Source organism: Dreissena polymorpha, chromosome 12 (assembly GCF_020536995.1).
Source record: "Dreissena polymorpha isolate Duluth1 chromosome 12, UMN_Dpol_1.0, whole genome shotgun sequence".
Classification (NCBI taxonomy): domain Eukaryota; kingdom Metazoa; phylum Mollusca; class Bivalvia; order Myida; family Dreissenidae; genus Dreissena; species Dreissena polymorpha.
In genome coordinates this window covers 20,966,280-20,990,758 of record NC_068366.1, presented here as the reverse complement: position 1 = coordinate 20,990,758, position 24,479 = coordinate 20,966,280, and the positions used below count along the sequence as shown (strand labels likewise).

The window sequence follows — 24,479 nt, the reverse complement described above, 5'->3', positions numbered from 1 at the left end:
ATTATTGGAACAGTTTCAGAACTAAGCCTTGTTCCACAAATGTCTGGAATTATTCTAGAAAACAGTTCTGGAACAATTCCAGAACATAAGTTCTAGAACGCGAATATGGAACATTCTAGAACTGTTCTTGATGTTCTAGAACAGTTCCAGAACCGTTCCAATTTCTAGAACAAATCTTCGCAGGGGTAGGGCCGAGTAATTTCGGCAAATCGGAACTCAACTTGCGTATTAAAAATACTAGCTCAATTAACCGTTAAACTCCGCCTCCGTTCTCTGCAAGATTCGAAGGCGGAGCTATGCACGTGCTATTATTAAATTGGAGGATTGCAATTGAGAAACAAACGCACGATTGGTTCGGCATGTTGATTGCTAGACAAAGGAAGCCAATTTTGTCGGCGCGAAATTTGTCGCTTTATTGCTTCAGACAGCAAGCGGCTTTCCTTTGATGACGTCAAACTGTCAATTCACACAGACTGCACATTTTCGGAAGACTTTAACTGGCTCCTTGTTTACAATTCCAGTAAAAACACTTGCTAACATTAAACTTTGGATTAAATTATCAAAATAAAGCAAAAGCCAAGTTGACAAATATGATTGTATTAATTCGCGTCAGTTTAATAAAGACGTGTTGCGTTGTAAATCAACGAGTTTTCATGACAACAACAACTTTAACAAACATTACCGCGACGACGCGGGGATCGATCTACCTCGATTTTTTTCATGGACGATGTCATAAGTCCAATAAGAGCAAACACATACTTTGTGTATGAGTAGTTTATCTTATATAAGATTTATGCAACGGGCATCGCATTGCGTAATGGTGCGCATCGAATTACGGAAATGAAGCGCAGTTTTTCGTTTTAATGGGAGAAGAACGCATGTCATTTAATGGAGTGTTTAAAATTGCCTGATGTTACAAAAGGTGCTTTTAGGTGACTCATTTCATTTGAAGATATAGATGTGTTTCATTGCATAATTAGATTTTTCGTCTCTGTGTTAAGGTTATAAAAGATATGATGTCTTTGTTCTGATGTTATTAGTATTAACTTATTTTTCCAATGTTTTTTTTTTTTTTTTTTTTTCGACCGCCCGATGGACCATTTTCAAAATTATTTTTGTAAACCAATAAAAAAAAAAGTCGTGGCCTTATGTTATCTTCATGACAAAAATTGCTCCAATTTAAAAATATTCTTGAAGAAAAATAGTTATGTAATAACTGTTGATATATGCATTTAAAATACTAGTTGTAAACATGGATCTCATTTAGAAAAATAATTAATCATGGTTGTTTTCATGTTTGAAGGACACCTAGTTGAAACTGAAAGAAAGGTCGCGAACAATGTATTTAAAAGGTCACATAGTTACCTTTTGACCGACCACAAAAATTGTTGCTAATTGCCCCATGTTTTGTTTGTGTTTAAAAAAGTAAATTCTTGGAAATTCAGTTCATCTTCATTGTTCGAATGTCAATGAACTCTCTCCACTAATAATGGGTTATCTTTTTTTTATTAACCTGAAATGTCTGCCAAGTTCTTAGCTTAAGTATTTACTTATTACTATGATTATTAAGTTGAACTTTTTTTGTAAGTGTGCTTCCATAATTAGTTGCTGTAATGGTGTGGTTAATATGTTTAAAATCCAGTCATATCTAAGGTAATTGTCGGTTAATTGCCCATTTCCCAGCTTTGTAAGATGATGCCAATATTCCTCAGAATATTTTCCTTTGCTTTGATTTGTATGTAAAATTGCATGTTCAACTATTTATTGCAAAAAATCATGTTTTGAGAATGATAAATTTGTTTTGTGGTGACATCAGTGTTGGTAAAATAAGCCAAGTTTTTGCAGTGTTTGTCAAAACAATCCAATGGGAATTCTCAAAGGTTACACTAAGAGGGCAATTTTAACAAGTGCCAAATGTGAAATATTGTGTTGTTTTGACTAAAATTGGGAAACTTATTTGATTTGTTTTGTTTTGCTACTTTAAAATGTAGAATAAAAATGTGTTTACATCTGCACCAGATTTGTGTAATTACACATTAACCATGTTCACATAAAGGGGTTTATCAAACTAAAAATGGTACAATAATTGCCTTCTACTACATAGACCAGTATTGCTTCTTGTCACACATACAGTCAAACCTCACCTTGCGGGCACCTGGAGCCAGCATACACCTTGTGTAAGCAGGCAGTCTAGAAGCTTACAGACAAAAATCAGTTGTTGTTTCACCTGTATTGAATGGTCACCTGCTGTGTGTCAGGCCAGCTGCCAATATATTTCACAATTCAAGCCAAATTAAGCCTTGTTAAGTGGTGACATAAGACACCCGTTTTAAGGTGTAACTTTATTCAACATTCAAATGCATGTGCATTATTTGTCATAAACCTGTGAGGTTATAGCGTGTTTTTTTTTGTGGAGATAAGTTATCTGATTGCAGTAAAGACCTTTTATTTAATAATTGGGGCCCTCTGTGAGAAAACAAATACAAGGTTGTTCAGACAACATTGGCTTTACTGTTATTATTACTGGAAAATCTTCCAAATAAAATATTTCTGAGCATGTTACACATTTTAAATTAAAATCACTTATTAAAATATTGCTATTTATTACTTCACAAAATTAACGTAGTAATTGGGTGTGTAGAAATGCTTTGGAAAATATCATTTTCTGATCATTTTTTAACTGAGTTTTCTAGGTATTTATTTTATATTGCAAACAAATAAATAAACTATGGATAAACAATTAGTGCCTTACATTAGCGGCATGATTCAAGTGTCTAGAACTGTTTTTGAGTCCGAAAAACATGTGAGTGTGGTTGTGTGTTAATTGTAAACATGATATTTTAAATAGTTCATCTTCCACATGCAAGTCTTAATATTCAACATGTACATGTATACTATTGTATACATTAAATGATGATCTCTTCCGCATATGGTGTGGTTTCTTCTGTATATAATGTGGATACCTCTTTATATGGTGTTGTTACCTCTTTATACATGTATGGTGTTGTTACATCTTTAAAATTAATGATGCGGTTACTTCCTGGTAAAATGATGTGGATACTTCTGCACGCTAATTGTTTGAGACTTCTTTATATGGCTTGGTTACTTCTTTAACTTAACCCTTTCCCACTCAGGCAAAATGAAAATGGCTAGGTGAAAACAGCGTCAAACCAGAACAGCCTGTGAGTAACTCACAGTCTGTTCAGGTTTTATGCTGTTCGCTAATCATCAGTATCTAAGGGTTGGAAATGAAGCCTTTAAAATTTCAATTAAGTCAGAAAGGTCTTTAATTATATTTACTTCATGAGGGACTACAAATGGGTAAAAATACATATCTAAGGGAGAAAGGTTTAAATTGGTATTACACAGTTATAAAACCAATAAATAAGTACATGGGGTTATCTAAAATTTATTCTTTACCCCATTTTCAACAGATAAGTACATTGGGTTATCTAAAATTTATTCTTTGCCCCATTTTCAACAGATTTTGTGAAACCAATTTTCGGCTGCTTCCCAATCGCAAAATTCCACGTTTTTCCCCATAAATCTGGTCAAAATTTCCCCCAAAAAAGCCCAATTTCCAAAACAAAAAATATTATTTTTTTTTTTTAAGAAAGAAGTCTCTTATAACAAAATTATGATTTCTTAACTCTAGATCTCAACTTTATTTTGTAAACATCCTACAAGATATATAACTTTAATTTAGTCCTTTGTGTCATAAATAATTCTCATTGCCACTTTTATTGATTAAATAAAATCCCTATTTGATCTGAGACTCCTTTTCCCAAAATAGCTAGAAAACCCTCTGAACGTGCACTTAAAAACAATATTAACTCTGTTACATATAATAATGGTTTTAATGCTTAATTTTTCCCAATTTCATGGTTTATCGCTCTATTTTTCCCAATTTCACTGTTTATCGCACTAATTTTCCCAATTCAAATGGCACAGGCTGTAACAAATAAAAGCAAAAAAAAAATCACTGCATATACAGACAGATTGCATGGTATAGTGTCCTGTAGAAATTGCAGCATTTAGTTCATCTCAGTATCAAACTATATAAGTTGAACCTTAGTGAATAATGTTTTAAAATTTCTTATTCGCCACAGTAAAGTATTTTTTAGCAAAATAAAACAACAAATAAATCTGTTGCCCATTTATTTAAGTCAAAATCACATGATTTTTTTCCCTAGTGCCCCTTCCCAAAACAGTGGGAAATATTATTATACCCCCACCGTTGACATGTTCTTATATTCAGAACATAGACGGTGACATTTATTATCAATTGGAAACATTACAGAAAACAATACTTATAATCTTGAATTGATCTTGCAAGCTTCTCTCGCTGGTTGATATTCATGGAATGAAAACCCATGTTTCTATATATGGCACAGGGACATGTTTAATATGGACAATGGTAATTAGTCTGAATACGTTTAAGGAAACTCTTGGCTGAGGTCAGAAGTTTAGATCAGAAATGTTTAGTTTTTGTTTTGACCTTATTTGTCAGGATGATTTTAATTTCTCCTGCAATTTTCCCTTCACCTCTGATTCATGGACTGTTGTCAGTATCCTGCTTAAGTATTGTGCACTTAGTACTTATAAATCAGTTACCAGGAAAAGTGTGAGTAGGTTACTTAGTATTAATAAATCAGCTTAACCAGGAAAAGTGTGAGTAGGTTACTTAGTACTAATAAATCAGCTTAACCAGGAGAAGTGTGAGTAGGTTACTTAGTACTTATAAATCAGCTTAACCAGGAGAAGTGTGAGTAGGTTACTTAGTACTAATAAATCAGCTTACCAGGAAAAGTGTGAGTAGGTTACTTAGTACTAATAAATCAGCTTTACCAGGAGAATTGTGAGTAGGTTACTAAGTACTAATAAAATCAGCTAACCAGGAAAAGTGTGGTTAGGTTACTTGGTACTAATAAATCAACTTGGAAAAGTGTGAGTAGATTACTAGTCAGTCTTCAAGAATAAAATTTGGAAGCAGTGGACCGTCGGTCCACCAAGCTATTAAATAATACAGGACCGAACTAGGACTTTCTGGACCACCTTTTTTGCAGGTTGTATAACTGTAATAATGTGTAATTTACAATGACCTTATTCCGTTCAAAATTTTGTGAGTAGGTTACTTAGTACATGTACTTAAAAATCAGCTAACCTGGAAATGTGTGAGTAGGTTACTTATTACTTATAAATCAGCTAACCAGGAAAAGTATTAGAATGTTACTTAGTACTTAAACATCAGCTAACCAGGAAATGTCTGAGTGGGTTACTTAGTACATGTACTTATAAATTGGCTCAACAGGAAAAGTGTAAGTAGGTTACTTAGTACTTATTAATGAGCTAACCAGGAAGTGTGAGTAGGTTACTTAGTACTTACAAATAAGCTGCCCAGAAAAAGTGTGAGTAGGTTAATTGACGACAGTGAATGAACAGTGATTCTTTTGGCCCAATTGGGAAAAATACTGATACCAGCTGAGTGCAACTCCTCCTTTATTTCTCAACGGATTTGCATGAAACTTTCACAAAGTGTTCATCATCAAATACCCTGGCGCATATTGAATGGGAATTTTTTTCCGGTCAAGGTCAATGTCACTCTGGCCAAAAAATAAATTTTTGTACTTTTCCTCATATAGCCCTTATTTTTGGATCAATATTTAGTATGTTTATACCTCGCATTAACATCTACACTTTAATGGGGTCAAAGGTCATGTTGGTCAAGGTCAGGGTTACTTTTGCTCATCCTGCTAAATGAGTCCTTAGCAAGGGAAATAATTAGCATACTTGAATTAATACTTTGGTTGTTACCTCCCTTTTTATTATAAGTATATTTTTATGCCCCCCCACTATAGTAGTGGGGGACATATTGTTTTTGCCCTGTCTGTTGGTCTGTTGGTTGGTTGGTCTGTTGGTTGGTTGGTTTGCGCCAACTTTAACATTTGCAATAACTTTCGCAATATTGAAGATAGGAACTTGATATTTGGCATGCATATGTATCGCATGGAGCTGCACATTTTGAGTGGTGAAAGGTCAAGGTCAAGGTCATCCTTCAAGGTCAAAGGTCAAATATATGGGTCAAAATCGCTCATTTAATGTACACTTTTGTAGTATTTCAATATTCAAGATAGCAACTTGATATTTGGCATGCATGTGTATCTTATGGAGCTGCACAATTAGAGTGGTGAAAGGTCAAGGTCAAGGTCATCCTTCAAGGTCAGATGTCAAATATATGTGGCCAAAATCGCTCATTTTATGAGTACTTTTGCGATATTGAAGATAGCAACTTGATATTTGGCATGCATGTGTATCTCATGGAGCTGCACATTTTGAGTGGTGAAAGATCAAGGTCAAGGTCATCCTTCAAGGTCAGAGGTCAAATATATGTGGCCCAAATCGCTATTTTTTTTTTGAAAACCTGGTTTTGTGACAATTTTGTCCCTTGTTTCCCCATTGTGAAAGAGCCGTTTTCTGGTACTGTAATTATTAAGAAGTAAATAATCGCTACTGAATTACTGTTGAAAACAGTGAGCATCCACACACTAATTTAGATTTTTTAGCCAGTTGTTGATTAAATTTCGTCTTTATTACACTGATATAAATTAGTCTGAGCTGCCCAAGCCCTTTAAGTTGTTATTTTTTCTAAAACATTTCAAGAAAAAGCTTCTATGTATTGTATACCAAAAATTTTAGCAGTGCAAGTGCACTTGAAAGGTCAACACATTAGTTTATAATCCCTTTGTAAGGCTTTACACCAGGGGTGTGATTTCCGCGGATCCGGGGATTTCCGAGGATCAGAGAACACCGGGGTCATTTCAGCAATTCGCGTAAATTCAAGAAAAAAATGAGTGAAAGTACGGCCGAATCCGCGGATGTATTTCATAAGCGGCCCGAAATATCCGCGGCCTGCGAAATCTCTCCGCATATTACACTGGTATTCTGTCTTAGCATTTTGTGAAACGAGCGATGGCATTGGCTGTCGTTTCCCAATCTCCGAATTAAAATCGGTCTTTTAAAATGTGTTTCATATTTCCTTGGTGATTCGATTGCAAATGGCGCCTTTGTGAAGCGTTATTGAAGACAGACAACAAATCTCTAAAATCTCGAAGATTTAACAATTATTGAAAAACAAAACTAAATGGGAAAAGGAAGAAACAACAGTGGATATAAATCAGAAAGCGATATCACTTAATGAATGGGAACGGATGATCGACTGTCTTGGTAAGTCTGAAGTAATATTCTACTAGGATATGACATCAACCTTACCAAGACAGTCGATCATTTGTAGTGATGTAAAAAATCTAGGACTACGTAAACTGTGGTAAATTGTCGTTAGTTGAACACTGTAACATGGTTGACTTTATGTAGAATTTAAAGGCATTGAGCTCAAACGAAAGATTGCCGTCATCGTTCACAGGTATCGGAACACTCATTGATTTTGATCACATTACTGGTGACTTTCAGTTTGCATAACATGTTAAGTGATTTTAAAAAGATTTTCATTAAAAATCTTGTTAATAAGTTTAAGATGGTGTTTATTTAAATGTCTGTTTTAAGGTTTGTCATTGCGTTATGCACGCGATTCGGGTAGTCAAGATAGTCTACAGAATTTTCCTCCCCTCAGACTTCACCTCAATCACACCCCTGTACACCTGCATGGTTAATAAGACTATAAATTTCATAATAAATGTTCACTGACCTATATTTTGGTGGGGTAATTCAGAGCTCCAGATAAGGGTCGTATTTTCGTAGTTACGAATTATTTTCAAGTCCGTTACGTATTTATTTTAAAATCTTGTTGTACCATTAAGAATTACAAAATCAAGTTACGAATATTATTTTTACATCGGTTCGTATCGATTTTTTTTAGAGAATTTCGCGTATTAAAGATCTTTTCGGTGCTTATATAGAATGGTTATCGGGTTTGTTTAACAAAGCGCATTTTTTCCAATAAAAGCGGCGTGTACAGTCTCTCAGTCAAAAACAATGGCGGCGCCCAGAGAGCGTCTTAAAAAACTGCAAAGCGTGCAAAAACACGCTTTAACATATTGTACGCAAAGTGAGCCGAAGTTGAATATTAAGAAAGACATTATAGAAAAGATCTTATACGATGTTGTATGTTCAGTTGCCGACACAGCCAGTCGGAAAAAGCTAAAAAAATGGGACACAACGGGTCCAAACTTAAACAAAAAAAAACATTGAACGAGTGGAAGGGACAATGCCCGTGGCTAATCGTTGAAAAGATTGTTAGGGGGGACCCGTTTTAATTGTGAAATATGTAAAAATTCATCGAAGGTATGCAATCTAAGCACAGTTTGGGCATATGAAGGTATTTGAAAAATAAAATTGTATAATACTGACTAGACACTGTTGAACTCGTATAAATAAAGTTGCTAGTATGTTTATTGAGATTTTTTGCATGAAAATAACCATTATTATTTATTTTTAGGTCATTTAGAAAAGTTAAGAATTATTTTCCAAAACTTAGTAGTAACATTAAGAATAAAATTTCAGAGTTAAGAATTATTTTTGAAGATCTGGTAGTAACGTTAAGAATTTCACAAAACCTTATCTGGAGCTCTGGTAATTATAAAAGGAATATATGGTTCTAAACTGCAAAAGGGCTTATAATTGATCATTAGCCGTCTTTTATTTGGCAGTTTGTGAAATAAGCCTGAAAGGTTGTAGAAATGCTTAGTTGTATTTTATCAGCGGTCTTTATCTGTGTAAATCAGCTGTATGGAGACCTTTTCAATATAATGATAAGCTTTTACTATTACCTATAACAAATGGCACATTCAATATGATATTTATTGATTTGTGCTATTACATTGAAAAATGAAATGATAAATTGATTATTTTAGATGCCAAAAAGCAGAGAAGTGTCATTTTTATGATGTAATATACAACAATAAGTTCAGTGTTAATAAAAATTAAATTATGGACTTTGCCTCCCCCCAAGATCGCTTATTTAAATTTCAAATGATTAATATACTATTAATGATGTTTATATAATTCATAGATAGCAAATACAAAAAAATCATATAATTGACACTGTCAATGCAAAAGAGCTGATATCATTTTTTGTTGTACAGAGATTGGTTGAATTGCACTTGTTGTTAGCTCACCTGAGCACAACGTGCTCATGGTGAGCTTTTGTGATCGCCTTTTGTCCGTTGTCTCACTCATGTTGTCCGTCGTGGGACTGCGTCGTTCGTCGTTCGTCGTCAACATTTTGCCTTGTGAACACTCTACAGGCCACATTTATTGTCCGATCTTCATGAAACTTGGTCAGAGCATTTGTCCCAATGGTACCTTGACTGAGTTCGAAACTGGGTCATGCTGGGTCAAAAACTAGGTCAAAAAAAGAAAAACCTTGTGAAAACTGTAGAAGTCACATTTGATGCCCAATCTTCATGTTACTTTGTCAAAATGTTTGTCTTAATAATATGTTGGTTGAGTTCAAAAATGGTTCCGTTCCGTTGAAAAACATGGCCGCCAAGGGGCGGGGCAGTATTCCTTATATGGCTATAGAGACACCTTGTGAACACTCTAGAAGTCACAATTTATGCCCAATCATCATGAAACTTGGTGAAAACATTGGTTTCATTAGTATCTCGGACAAGTTCGAAAATGGTCCAGATAGGTGAAAAAACATGGCCGCCAGGGGGGGGGGGACGGGGCAGTTTTCTCTATATGTATATAGTGAAAACATGTGAAAGCTCTAGAAGTCACATTTTTGGTCCAATCTTCATGAAATTTAGTCAGAACATTTGTTTTCTGGATACAACGGTTGAGTGTGAAAATCGTTCGGATCGGTAAAATAACATGGCCGCCGGGGGGGGGGGAGGGGTCATTTTCCTTATATTTATATAGTAAAAAAAGCTCTTGAAGTCACATTTTTTGCCTAATCATCATGAAATTGTGTCTAAACATCGATTTTATAGATATCTCGGACGAGTTCGAAAATGTTCATGATCGGTGGAAAATCATAGCCGCCATGCAGGGAAGTTTTCTGTATAATGTATATAGTGAAAACATGTGAACAGTCTAGAAGACACATTTTTTGCCCAATCTTCATGAAATTTGGTCAGAACATTTGTTTCCTGGATACCATGGTTGAGTTTTAAAATGGTTCAGATCCTTAAAAAAACTTGGCGGCCGGGGGATGGGGGGTCTTTTTCCTTATATTTATATATTAAAAAAGCTTGTGAACACTCTAGAAGTCACATTTTTTGCCTAATCATCATGAAATTTGGTCAAAACATTGGTTTTGTGGATATCTCAGACGAGTTTGAAAATGGTCGTGATCATTTGAAAAATATTGCCGCCAGGAGGTGGGGCAGTTTTCTCTATATGCATGTAATGAAAACATGTGAACAGTCAAGAAGACATATTTTTTGCCCAATCTTCATGAAATTTGGTCAGAACATTTGTTTCCAGGATACGACGGTTGAGTTCGAAAATGGTTCGGATCGTTAAAAAAACATGGCTGTAAGGGGGGGGGGTCTTTTTCCTGATATTTATATATGAAAAAAGCTTGTGAACACTCTTGAAGTCACATTTTTAGCTACTTCGTATGGGTCTCAGGTGAGCGCCTTAGGGCCCATGGCTCTCTTGTTTGTGTTTGTGAAATATTTAAGTCATTAAGGTTAAACATATTTTGAAGATGATCGTAAACTTAAATGAAATGCCAGGTGCCAGGTGTGAATTGTACAATTATGTTTAGTGCGTTTATTAAAAAATACTTGACAGGGACCACCGCATTTGTAGCATTCATTGAGCTGTGCTCTGTGAAAAGGGGGTATAACGCATGTAAAGTGTCATCCCAGATAGCCTGTGAAGTCCGCACAGGCTAATCAGGGACAACACTTTCCGCTTTTATTGTATTTTTTGTTGAAAGATAGTCTTTTTTTTAGCAAAAATCCAGTTTAATTAAGTAAATGTTTGAAGAGTGAAAAATGTGTGGGCAGTGCTGTTGACGTCATTTATTATGTTCTAGACTCTAGAATTTTGTTCATGGCAATAAAACCATAAATATGGGCCAACAGTTTTGTCATCAAATTGGTGAGATTTTTACCAATAAAGCAATTGAAACAATCAAGTGCCTGAGAATGTAAATTGCACTTTCCCTGGATTTGCATCATGGAACTCTTACCAGCTGTATTGATCAATGTAAAGGTTATTGGTTGTAAGAGCCTAAAATCATAAACGTAGTCACTGGTAGGAAGTTAATAATGAATACTGTATGCTTTAGCAAACAAATCATAGGCTCTTAAACCTTAATAACTTGATAACTCATTATGCATGATGTCAGTAAAAGAGCAAATATTAATTTTCCAACCCGTGAAATTTATGGAGCCACTAAATAATGTTATTAACCCTTTTAGCGCTGGAACCGGATTTTAAAGGCCTTTGCAACAGTTTGGATCCAGATGAGACGCCACAGAACATGGCGTCTTATCAGGATCCAAACTGTTTGCTATTCTGATAGTATTCTTTGCAAAAAAACGAAGAAAATGATAATTTAAGAAATATAGCAGACGACATTTTAGCAGAAGACAAATTTCCCAGCATGCAAAGGGTAAAACAGCATGCTTGTGGGAAGCTTTTGTGATTATATCTGTCATTCGTTTTGAGTTGGCGTCATCAACATTTACCTTAATTGTAATCACTCTAATGGCCATATTTATTGCCCTTTTTTGTGTAAAATTGTTAGAACATGATTTTTCCGCATCAATAGCTGGCTGATTTTGAAACTTACCGTGGTACACAAATATGAAATAAAGTTATTATTAAAAGATTGTTGTCCTCTACCGGTGAAACCGGAGGGGACTTATGGTTTGCGCTCTGTGTGTTCGTCAGTATGTCAGTCTGTCAGTCTGTCACACTTTTCTGGATCCTGCGATAACTTTTAAAAGTTCTGAATATTTTTTCATGAAACTTTAAACATGGATAGATGGCAATATGGAGATTATGCACATCATTTAATTTTGTTCATACATCAAAAATTCTGGTTGCTATGGCAACAAATATATATATATATATATTAAAAAAAATTATTCTGACAATGGTGGAGTTTCACGGGTATGGGACAATATTCCTTGACAATAGTCTTGTTATATTGGTTATCCAATAAATTGCTTAAAATGATTTCTTAGCTGAGTTTGAAAATGGTTCCTGTCCATAAAACATGGCCAAGCAGGGAAGTTTTTTTATATGGCTAACGAGAAATCTTGTGCACACTTATAAATTCTTTTCTTCCAATCTTTACCTGAACATTTTGTCACAGCGGTAAGTTCAAAATTGGTCTGAGTAAAACGCAAGGTCATATAATTAGGAGATCTAATGTTAATGGATACCATTTATACTCCTGCCAACAACAAGTTAATAGCTTACCTACTTATCCTATTTATTTTATGTTGCAGGGCTTTTTAGCTTTTGTGACCGGTCTTTGTCTGTTCGTAAACACTCTAGAAGTCACATTATTGTCCGATCTTCATAAACTTGGTCAGAAGCTTCGTCCCAATGAAATCTCGGTCGAGTTCGAAACTGGGTCATGCCGGGTCAAAAACTAGGTCACTAGGTCAAAAAACTGTAGAAGTCACATTTCATGCCCAATCGTCATGTAACTTTGTCAAAATGTTTGTCTTAATGATATGTTTGTTGAGTTCAAAAGTGGTTTTGGTCCGTTGAAAAACATAGCCGCCACTGGGCAGGTCAGTTTTCCTTATTTGGCTATAGAGAAACCTTGTAAATAGAATAGAATAGAAGTCACATTTTTGGCCCAATTTTCATGAAATTTGGCCAGAACATTTTGTTTTCTTGATATGAGAGTTGAGTTCGAAAATGGTTCCAGTCAGTTAAAAAACATGGCTGCCAGGGGGGGGGGATTGGTTTTATATATATCACATAATTAATGCCATAATTATTGCCCTTAGATTGTCCAAATTTTCATTATATTATACGAAATTCTTGTAAACACTCTAGAGGTCACAATTTTGTTTCAGATTTTATGAATCCTGGTCATAATAATTATTTATTTTTGTAAGCAAAGTTTGATGTTTGGTTAGGGGGGGGGGTCAACTCAAAATATAGGTCACCAGGTCAAATCTTACAGAAACAAAAACACTCCATATGCCAGAGTGTTGGTTCAGTAATGATGAAACTTGACCAGGATGTTTGTGTGGACAATATCTAGGTCAAGTTTGACGTTTGTTAAAGATTGAATGACCGACTCCTCTCAGGTGAGCGAACTAGGGCAATCTTGGCCCTCTTTTTGTTAAGCGGCCTTGGCCCCCCCTTATTTTCTGAAAAAATCGCGGTCTGTTCAAAATTGTGAAAAATGAGTCGCAGACTTTCTAAAATTGTGAAAATTTGAGTTGCGAATTTCTTGAAATTGTGAAAATTTGAGTCGCGACCTTCTTTAAAATTGGGACAATTTGAGTCACGAAATTCCCAAAATTGTGAAAAACGGCCATTCTCACAGAAGAGAAAAAAAGCCCTGTGATGTATGTGGAAACAAATGTCAATTTTGTTTTCAGTGCATGAAGACCCTTTAATAGTATTTCAATGCCTATTCAACCCAAGTTTTTCAAAAGAATTCTCAAATTTCCTCACAGATGGCAATTAATTCCTGTTTTATAGTCCCTGTAAATCATTAAATGTAAATGCAATTATGATCAAATATTTATTTCTGACTTAGTGTTGATTTTATGCAATAAGTTTAAGTGTTGACTGAAATGGGTGAAACATGTTTAGTGCTATCCAATTTGTTTAATATCTGAATTTTAAATGGTGCACCTATATTTTTTTTTTAATTTAGCAAACATTAAGTTATCACAAATCTAGGTTAACACCTTGGTTATTACATGTCACAGTGCCTCAACGACCTTAACTTTGTTGTTGTTAATGTTATATATCTTAAGTTTGCGTTCATTATACCTCCACAAACGAAGTTTCGGGGGAATATAGGAGTGAACTTGTCTGTCGGTCTGTCTGTTGGTCTTTCTGTCTGTGTGGCGGACTGACTGTCTGTGTGTCGGTCGGTCCGCTCTCTAATTCAAGTTGTTTTCATCGGATCTTCACCAAACTTGGTCAGATGTTGTAACTAGATGATGTCTAGGTCAAGTTCGAATATGGGTCATGCCGCGTCAAAAACTAGGTCACAGTGTCACTTAGTGCGTTTTAAACATTCAGCATGGTGTCCACTCTCTAATTCAAGTAGTTTTCATCCGAGCTTCACCAAACTTGGTCAGAAGTTGTATCTAGATGATGTCTAAGCCAAGTTCAAACATGGGTCAAAGCAGGTAAAAAACTAGGTCACTTCGTGCGTTTTAAACATTGAGCATGGTGTCAGCTCTCTGATTCAAGTAGTTTTCATCTATTTTTTCACCAAACTTTGTCAGAAGTTTATCTAGATGATGGTTAGGTCAAGTTTGAATATGGATCGTGCTGGGTTAAAAACTAGGTCATGGTTTTTTTTAGTGTGTTTTAAACATTCACAGGGCTTGCACTGTCATTCACCATTTGAGCCATTTGCTAAAGTATTGAGAATTTGGCTCAAGAAAATTCCGATTTTTGAAAATGATAAAATCTTGTACAATTTCATTGAAAACATCCGCCATTTAAATCCAGACTGATTTTCTACATTTTTCTCTGTATCAATGAAAGTGTTCGCAATTTGAACAATAAATGAAAACCGGTCTGCACCAGAACATGAAACATTGCTTGACCTTATTGTTATTGAAGCGCACGTGGTAGCTGGCCAATCAACATCGAGTTTGCTCACACATAATATTGATGTGCAGACACTGTATACTTGGAATACACAGTTGATATTGTCGTCTGCCAACAATATAGCGGCCGATGGCAAATGTTGTATTTAAAGATAAACAAATAAAAAGAAGCGTAACAATATATACATTATTTCTAAGCTGATCACCTTACACCTGTCTTCCGACTATCAATCTGAATTAAAGGATGATAATTAAATAATTAGTTCTATGTCGATGATGTTACACCTTTCTGCAGATTTTCGTTTGAAATTTAAAGGTGATAATTAAGTTGTTTTTTACCCACAAACTATGCTATTGTGAAGCAATATGCCAACCAAATTGTATATTAATTACATATTTGATGAGTTACTGGTTTTCATTGTCTGTAGTCAAATGATATGCACATTTTTTTCATGTGCAAAACGCGTAAAATTTTTCGGACTGTCTTTTTCGGAAAGATTATTTTTTGTCGATTATAATTTATTTTCAAAGTTCTAGAAGAAATAGAATGACCAATACACATGCGGTGATACAGACGTTGTGGTTTATAATATTTTGAATTGTATTCACCTCAGGGGACAAAAATATTGCTAAACTGCACTCGTCCTGCAGGACGAGTGCATTAAAATTTTCACTCGTCCTGCAAACACATGCACTTGTCCTTCAAATATGTGTGAAATAAAGATTGCAAATGGCTGATATGACTAATAAAGTTTCCTATATCACTGCTAAAATGCTGCCATCTGATCACAAAAGAAATGGTTTAAAACCGTACTTCGCGGTTAACTAATTATTTAAAAGTCAATAAATACAGTGAATGCAGTCGTATGGTTCCCTGGACGCGAAACATTTACACCAAAAACCAATATTTACTCGGGACACAGTCTCGCATAACAACGCGCACCTGCTGTATGAAATTTACAATAACAATATCCGGTTGATTTGCATTCTATTTTCGGAATAAATATGCTTTAAGATAATGATTTTATTTAATGAACAAGAGTCTTGCTGGTCAGAAAATACACATTTTTACATCAGCTTTTTTCACATGTTCTGTAGGACGAGAGCTTTAGGGATAATTACTCGTCCTCTCAAAATTTCACTCGTCAATACGAGTGGACGAGTGGAATTTTTGTCCCCTGCACCTGAAATTGCAATTGGAAAGACTATACCAAAGAACAATAGCCAAGGGCTCTGGGTGGGGTGGGGGCTCTGCCCTTTAGTCCTGTTGGGTTCCTGCGGCTGCGGTTCCAACACCCCCGGCCTAATTTTCAGGATTTCAAATTTGGGAAAATCAACACCACTGTTAAATGTATTGTATAAAATAACTTATGTTTTAACTTTGACAAGTCCATAATCATTATTTCTATATTGAAAACTGTATGTTAATATTATATGATATATGCCCTTGTTGTAACTCGCAGTCTGTTCAGGTTTTATGCTGTTTGCTGCTCATCAGTATCTAAATGTTGAAAATGAAGCTTTAAAAGCTAGAATGGTGTAAGAAGGTCTTAAATTAAATGTAACTTTCTTAGGGACTACAATTGGGTAGATATAGGTAACTTAGTGGTAAAGGGTTGAGTAATGATAACTACTTAAATGATATTCTTGTTTTGAACATATAATACGTATAAGCCCTTGATATACCCCTTTATCTTGATATGAAATATGATATTTTGGTGACAGTTTATCTTCCTGTCTGAAAAAAATGAGAGCAGTAAACAGGCATATAACAATAGAACAAAAGTATTTTGTCCTTGTCTGTAATGGCCCGTTATCAGCTTTTGTATCAAATATCGTAAATCTTTGATGATAACTGAGATCTTCAATTATATAAAATGTACATTAATGATATAATGCAAATAAATTCAAGTGCTTTTCAAACAGCTGTTTCATTGGTTTTTCTGCCATTCTAATATTTGACTTATAGTGAGCTATTGATAATCATTCTATTTGGCACCACATTACTGGCTTGTTTAGAATATGACATGCTCCGATTATTTGATGGAATAACCTGGATTTTCAAAACATTCTTTATTCAGTTACTTGTGTAGATAGATATGATTTGACCTTTGGCTGCAGTGTTTAGAGGACATCAGACCATGGATATGCCTTTATCTATTTCTAAATACTTTTAATACTGCTTGGAAAAGAATAGATCCTGATTTTGATTTCTGACTTTGCTGGCTTTGCTTCTGGCTAATAATATATAATGTTGCTTGTGTTTAATGGAGCAGAGATACTTTGGTCTGACACTCAAATGTCAACGGGTAAAGGAGACTTATTACTTGGAAAATACTTTAAAATAGTGTTGTTATACAAACTTCGAAAAAAGATCTTTTTTTTCCTGTGATATTTGTGTGAACACTTGAAAGGGATCTTTTCACGGTTTGGTAAATTGACAAAATTGAAAAAAGTGGTTTCCGAGAATCGCAAATTTTCGTTTTAGTTAGAATATTTGTGAGGAAAGGATATTTGTGAGGAAACAGTAATACTGAACATTTACCATGGTCTAATATAGCCATTATATGCATCTTTTGACGATTTAAAAACCTAAAAATTATAAAGCATTGCAATGCAAAACAATTGAATAATTTGGAGAGTTCTGTTGTTGTCGTTTAATTTTGTGAAACTACAAAGATTGCTTATATATAGTATTAAATACATCCCTCATACATACTTGGCAGGTTGGCCGAGCAGTCAAATTGGTTTTTACTCCAGGACTCCGGGGGTCACTGGTTCGAGCCCTGCTGCGGGCTACTATTTTTTTAGCTCACCACGTTATACGGAGCTTTTGTGATCGCTTTTTGTCCGTCGTCCGTTGTCCGTTGTGCAGCGTCAACATTTGCCTTGTTAACTCTCTAGAGGCCACATTATTTTATTGTACAATCTTCATGAAATTTGGTCAGAAGTTTGGTTTCAATGATATCTTGGATGAGTTCAAAAATGGTTACGTTTGCTTGAAAAACATGGCTGCCAAGGGGCGGGGCATTTTTCCTTATACGGCTATATATGGCTATAGTAAAATCTTGTTAACACTCTAGAGGCCACATTTATTGTCCAATCTTCATAAAACTTGGTCAGAAATTCATCCTAATAATATCTTGACGAGTTGGAAAATGATGCCAGTTGGTTGAAAAACATGGCCGCCGGGAGGCGGGGCATTTTTCCTTATATGGCTATAGTAAAACCGTGTTAACACTCTAGAGGCCACATTTATTGTCCAATCTTAATGAAATTTGGTCAGAAGATTGGTCTTAATGATATCTTGGATGAGTTTGAAAATGGTTACGTTTGCTTGAAAAACATGGCCGCCAAGGGGCGGGGCATTTTTCCTTATATGGCTATATAAGGCTATAGTAAAATCTTGTTAACACTCTGGAGGCCACATTTATAGTCCGATCTTCATGAAACTTGGTCTGAAGATTTATCCCAATAATATCTTGGATGATTTAGAAGATGATGCCGGTTGGTTGAAAAACATGGCCACCATGGGGGCAGGGCTATTTTCCTTATATGGCTATAGTAAAACCTTGTTAACACTCTAGAGGTCACATTAATCTTTCGATCATCATGAAACTTGGTCAGAAGATTTGTCCCAATGATATCTTGGATGAGTTCGAAAATGGTTTTGGTTGCTTTTAAAACATGGTCACCAGGGGTGGGGCATTTTTCCATATATGGCTATATATATGGCTATAGTAAAACCTTGTTAACACTCTATAGGCCACATTTATTGTCCAATCTTCATGAAATTTGGTCTGAAGATTGGTCTCAATGATATCTTGGATGTGTTTGAAAATAATCATGTTTGCTTGAAAAAAATGGCTTCCAAGGGATGGGGCATTTTTCCTTATATTGCTATAGTAAAATCTTGTAGACACTCTAGAGGCCACATTTACTGTCCGATCTTCATGAAACTTGGCCAGAAGATTCATCCCGATAATATCTTGGACGAGGTCAAAAATGATGCCGGTTGGTTGAAAAACATGGCTTCGAGGGGACGGGGCATTTTTCCTTATATGGCTATAGTAAAACCTTGTTAACACTCCGTGAAACTTGGTCTGAAGATTTATCCCAATAATATCTTGTTATCTCAGGTGAGCGACTTTGGGCCTTTCAGGCCCTCTTGTTTATTTTTATTCTTGATTTTTACTGTAGCTTTTTAGATCCAATGTTTACATTTATCAATATAAAGCATTTAATGACAAACTTCAAAACATGCCAAAATCTGTGAAAAGGCCCCTGTAATGTAGAGAGAAGAGAATTGTTTAGCACACACAAAAACTGGAAATAGCCAGGACTAGAGTGCGATGTGATAGATCAGGGGTTTCCATTGGTTATTTATTTGCTGAAAAGAGTTTTATTTCTGAGAACAGATTAACTCTTTCAGTGCTGGAACCGAATTTTGAAGGCCTTTGCAAACAGTTTGGATCCAGATGAGACACCACAGAACGTGGCGTCTCATCAGGATCCAAACTGTTTGCTATTCTGATAGTATTCTTTGAAAACAAAAGAAGAAAATGCTAATTTTAGAAATTCAGCAGACAACATTTTAGCAGACGACAAATTTCCCAGGATGCAAAGGGTTAAATTTGTGCCGGTATTTTCTGAATGAGTGGGAGGTATCATGATTGAGTCTGGATGTAGTAGGGCCATAAATAATGTGTGAAAGGACACCCGAAAAATGCAGAGCACAGGTTGATGGTACCCATATGTTTAAACATTGTTAGAATGGCACGGTAAATGGATAATATCAATTAACTTCTCTAGTGTGAAATCTTGTTGATAACACTGAGATATCGGAGAAGAGCAACAAAGATGGGAAATAGGAAAATACAAAGAGCGTGTATTTATTTCAAGGTACCATCTGAATGGCACTGCAAAGTGTTTTCATAATGGTGGATGTTACACGTTGTGAAATTATTAGTTATTTGTATACAAGGACTCCTTGTCAGGATTATGATTAAGGTGATTTGAAACCGCAGTTTAGCTGCCTATGAAGTTCTGCAAGGGATTAGTAGGGTGTGGGATTTCTGCCAAATTTCTGGAATCTATGGAGGATTTGAAAAGACAGGAAATGGGCGTTCAGTGGGAAATGGAGGAGGAATTGAGTGATGAAGAACCTTACTTCCTGATTGAGGTAGGTAACAGCCTTGAGTTGCTCTCAGTATAGAAGTGGTACACATGTCCAGAGTTTTTGCAAAAAAATGAAGAATACAATTTTCAGTCTTATTTTTATATGGTGAAAATATATTTATGAATTGAATGCTTGGTTATAGCCTTTATACAGCCTTTATTTGATGTTATAAAACATCTTCAAGGATTAAACAAAAAAAATATTCTGTTAAAGTTATTACAGGCATCAATACCAAACGTTGAGTCATGCTTAGAGCAATTGTCCATAAATATAAGCCTTTTCCAGGATTTTGTTAAGGCACAGGTGTAAATATATTGTTTTGTTTCAAATGCCTGGAATTCACAGCATTTGGAAATTTAGGTGTGAAGGCGGTCGGAAAATGCATTAATATTTAGAAATTAAAAAAGTATCTTTATAATAATGTTCACACTCTCATCACAGAGCATTAAATATTGACACCTCAGTTTTATATCTGGCTGGGTGGGGGATTGGGGGTGGAAATCCATTCTATTCCAGTCGTCAAGGAAGCATTATATTATTTATGGACTCTAGACGACGAATTTTGAACCACATATGTTGTTGTTTTTTTACCCAAAAAACAATTTATAAAGTCAATCGTAGAAAATCAGCACACTTATGCACACATTCAATAAGAAATAATTGGGGCAGTTACAGCCAATAGAACCTCAACCCGTTACCACTTAGATACGTATTTTCACTCATTTGTAGTCTCAAAGAAAATGAAATTTAATTAAAGATTTTCTTACCATAATTGAAATTTGAAAGGCTTCATTTCCAACCCTTAAATACTGATGAGACGCAAACAGCATAAAACCTGAACAACCTGTGAGTAACTCGCAGGCTGTTCTGGTTTTATGCTGTTTGCACATAGTCAGTTTCACTTTGCTTCTGAGTGTGGAAGGGTTAAAGATAAATCATTGGTTTAGTTCTCTCTAGTTCATTACTGTTGCATTGTTAATTTAAACAATGTTTGACTGACACCTTCTAAAATCACCTATTGAAAGTCATTTAAAAAGTATATTGATTTTGCTGGCCATACATAAGGGAGGCTACTATTCATGAGATCTGTTAAGTTATCTATAAGAGTTATCTTCCGTGCAGTTTCTTGACATGCTAACAGCTGAAAGATAATGTTATGAATTTAAAAAATGCTGTGAGTGAGTTGGAACACATATGTTAACACATTGTATAATTTGGCATATTTATATAATTTATATGCTTTAATAATTTAAAAAAGGGAAAAATACATACGAAGGAAAAAGCTGCCAACATTTTGGGCTTTGTTTATTAACATTTAATAAACCATTGCTTTGATGAATATCTGTCAATATATTTCTGTCAATTTAAATGCTTAGACACGGAAAGCTCCAAAGACTCCGGCATTCATTGACAATAATCAGGGAACCACAAAATGTAATCAAACAGATGTTTTGACAGACCAGATTTATAGGCAATAAAACACTTGAAGTTTTAAGATGATTTCAAGTCTTGTATCAATAGTCATTTTTATTATACTTCCGTTTTAAAAAAACGGGACGTATTATAGTTTCACCTTGGTGGCTCGCGGGCTGGTTGGCGGGCTGGCGGCGTCCACAGCAGTGTCCGCTCTCTAATTCAAATAGTTTTCATCCAATTTTCACCAAACTTGGTCAGAAGTTTTATCTAGACAACATCTAGGTCAAGTTCAAATATGGATCATGCGGGTCAAAAACTAGGTCACAGGGTCACTTAGTGCATTTCAAGCATTTAGCATGGTGTCCACTCCCTAATTGATGTAGTTTTTCTTCCGAACTTCACTAAATTTGGTCAGAAGTTGTGTCTAGACAATATCTAGGTCAAGTTAGAATATGGGTCATGCCGGTTCAAAAACTTGGTCACGAGGTCACTTAGAGCATTTCAAGCATTTAGCATGTTGTCCGCTCTCTAATTGAAGTAGTTCTCATCTGATCTTCACCAAATTTGGTCAGAAGTTGTGTCTAGATGATATGTAGGTCAAGTTCAAATATGGGTCATGGTAAAGTTATCAAGTTGTCCAAAACCTTCAAACGGGCGTATCTTGTGACAGTTTGGCACTCTTGTTCATAATAAATCTCTTGATAAGTTTTTGTTAATTTGAAAATCACTACCATTTTACAGATTCAGCATCTTTATATTTTGATTTAGTTGCTTTGCTCAAGTTAATATTTATAGAACTTTGAATCTGTCTTCAACAATTACCATTATGAGGAGTAAACATTAATTTTTGAATCAAAGTTGTTTCATCATTATATCAAATTAAAAATTTATAAAGTGTGCTTGACTTTACATTATTTGGGATGAATTAGGGCTCATTATGATGAGAATCCTGACATTGGCGTATAAAAATGGAAATCGCTTACTTTTCCATTGACAAGTAAATTGCAAAATTCAAATGTGTGCACACAATTTTCCTTTTTCATTGACAAGTCCTTTGCATCAATCAACTTGTGTGTTAATAAGCACTAGAAGTCACCTTTCCTTATAAAAATATAATTATTAATTCATGTTTTCCTAATTATAATATTTCTGTTCATAATAAATGAAATTAAATATTTGATAAAAATCTATACGTATATTATACTACAATAATTTAGTTTCAACTTTTACGTCATATTAATGAACATTTAACAGCCTGTACTTGAACTTGTATCTTGGACAAGTAGGAAAAATGTGCTTGACCGACAGCCATCAACAGTCACCATAAGTTACCTGCATGCATGGGTCGACAAGTTGCTTGACGGACAGCCACCCCACCAACAGCCACCATAAGTTACCTCCATGCATGGCTCGACAAGTTCAAGACATGGGATTTTCACACACATGCGTGACTGTATTGCCATATTGATTTATTAACATTATTAAGTGATGGTATGGAATGACTGCACTGAGGTGACTGATGACAGGGAATGCAGTGTGTCCCAAAGGGGCTTTATAATGTTTGATAAATCATCATGCCCAGGATGCACAAATGAGCATCCTCGCCCCCTAAGAATTGCTAGTTAGGTCAGTTACCCCGACAATCAATTCCACTATGATGTAGATGTATGACAACATTGATTTGGTAATGTCAAACAAATCAATTGTTCAGTAACTGTGATGATTTATCGTACTTCTTCACTCCATACATCACTTTTAAGCTTTTGATCATGTTAGCATGAAATAAGGTGATCAAATTAATTGAATCTTTACATGCACTTTATCAGACCTTGGACACATTATCCCTGTATGAAATTACCTATAAACTACCATTATATGAGCCGCTGCCTGTGAACAGGGGCATGTGCGTTAAGTGTTGTCCTAGATAAGCCTGTGCAGTCTGCACAGGCCTATCAGGGCCTTCGCTAAGAAGAGACTTTCTGCGAACGAAAAACACCAATAAAGCAGAAAGTGTCGTCTATGATAAGCCTGTGTGGAATGCACAGGCTAATCTGGGACAACACTTTATGCACATGCATTAAACCCCCTTTTCACAAAGCACGGCCCATATATAAGTGAGACTGAGTTAGACCAGTAACAAACAGACATCACTTTCTATAGTGTCTGTATTCATGTATGTATTGGATTGAACATGTATATTTATTGGAAATCGTGACAGATGAGTATCGGTCAGGTATTAGAGACTCGGCCTCCCATAAATTGTTCCGTCAATACTTACGGCATCTCCAGTAAAGTGGGTAGTGAGAAATGTGAGAGGGTGTCCTGTGTTACTGCTTTAGGACATCACAATACGGAGGACTTTATTATACCAACAGACCATGATGGAGTGTCTGTATTGCTGATGGGATAGTAGGCTGCGATGTGCAGCATGGAGTGTCATGTTGCAATACTGTTGAATATCTATATCGCAATGAGGCTTTAATTCTCTGAAGTCACAAACGTGTATGCATTTTGGGTGAAACCTCAATTTGAATGTTCAGAGGAACAATCATAAGTCAAATTTAAATTGTCATTTTGTGTAAAATGTAGGTCAGAATTTATGTGAATCATGTGCATCGTGGGAAAATATTAAATAATTACTTGATCAAACAAAGAAATATATACTTAAAATTACAAATTTCATAGATTCATATGAAAAAGAAGTTAGTGTTTTAAAATTCTGATACTTGCAGGTTGTAATGTATGTGCTCCTGTCGACAGATTTGATAATTTGACAGTGTTAAGGAGAAAAAGTTTGGCGTTAAGTTCAGGATATGTGTGCAGGTTTTTATTAGAGGCATCATAATTGAAGTTGTGAGGCATTCAGTTTTTGTGTTACTTGTTGTTTATTTATGATGCATACACTTTCGACAAATATAGCTGCTGATGTGGTTAACAGACATATAGATATATTACCAGTGCTCCAGGGATAGTGTAAAAAACAAAGTCTTGGATAAAGATTAAATTTTACAGGAGTTTTATTTATAACTATTATGAAACTATGGTAATTGGACATAAACTAGGTCTTTATGTGATTGAGATCAATTTTCAACATGTTTTTATGCTGTTGAAATTTTAATTTTAAAGTTAGACATAATAATTAA

The 24,479-nt window shown here is 35.2% G+C and overlaps 1 protein-coding gene across 5 annotated transcripts in view; it reads left to right on the top strand.

Annotated features, from left to right (window-relative positions):
- Positions 1-24,479, top strand: part of LOC127853988 (cGMP-inhibited 3',5'-cyclic phosphodiesterase 3A-like) — a 206,292-nt gene that overhangs the window by 107,060 nt on the left and 74,753 nt on the right. Inside the window, exon 1 of one of the 5 annotated variants that reach the window (XM_052388890.1) lies at positions 19,248-19,923. The exons of the other annotated variants lie outside the window; for them this stretch is intronic. Coding sequence (XP_052244850.1) covers positions 19,780-19,923 — 144 coding nt within the window. The 5' untranslated portion in view covers positions 19,248-19,779. Of the gene's footprint in view, positions 1-19,247; positions 19,924-24,479 lie in introns of those variants that run through there. 5 annotated transcript variants of the gene reach the window in all.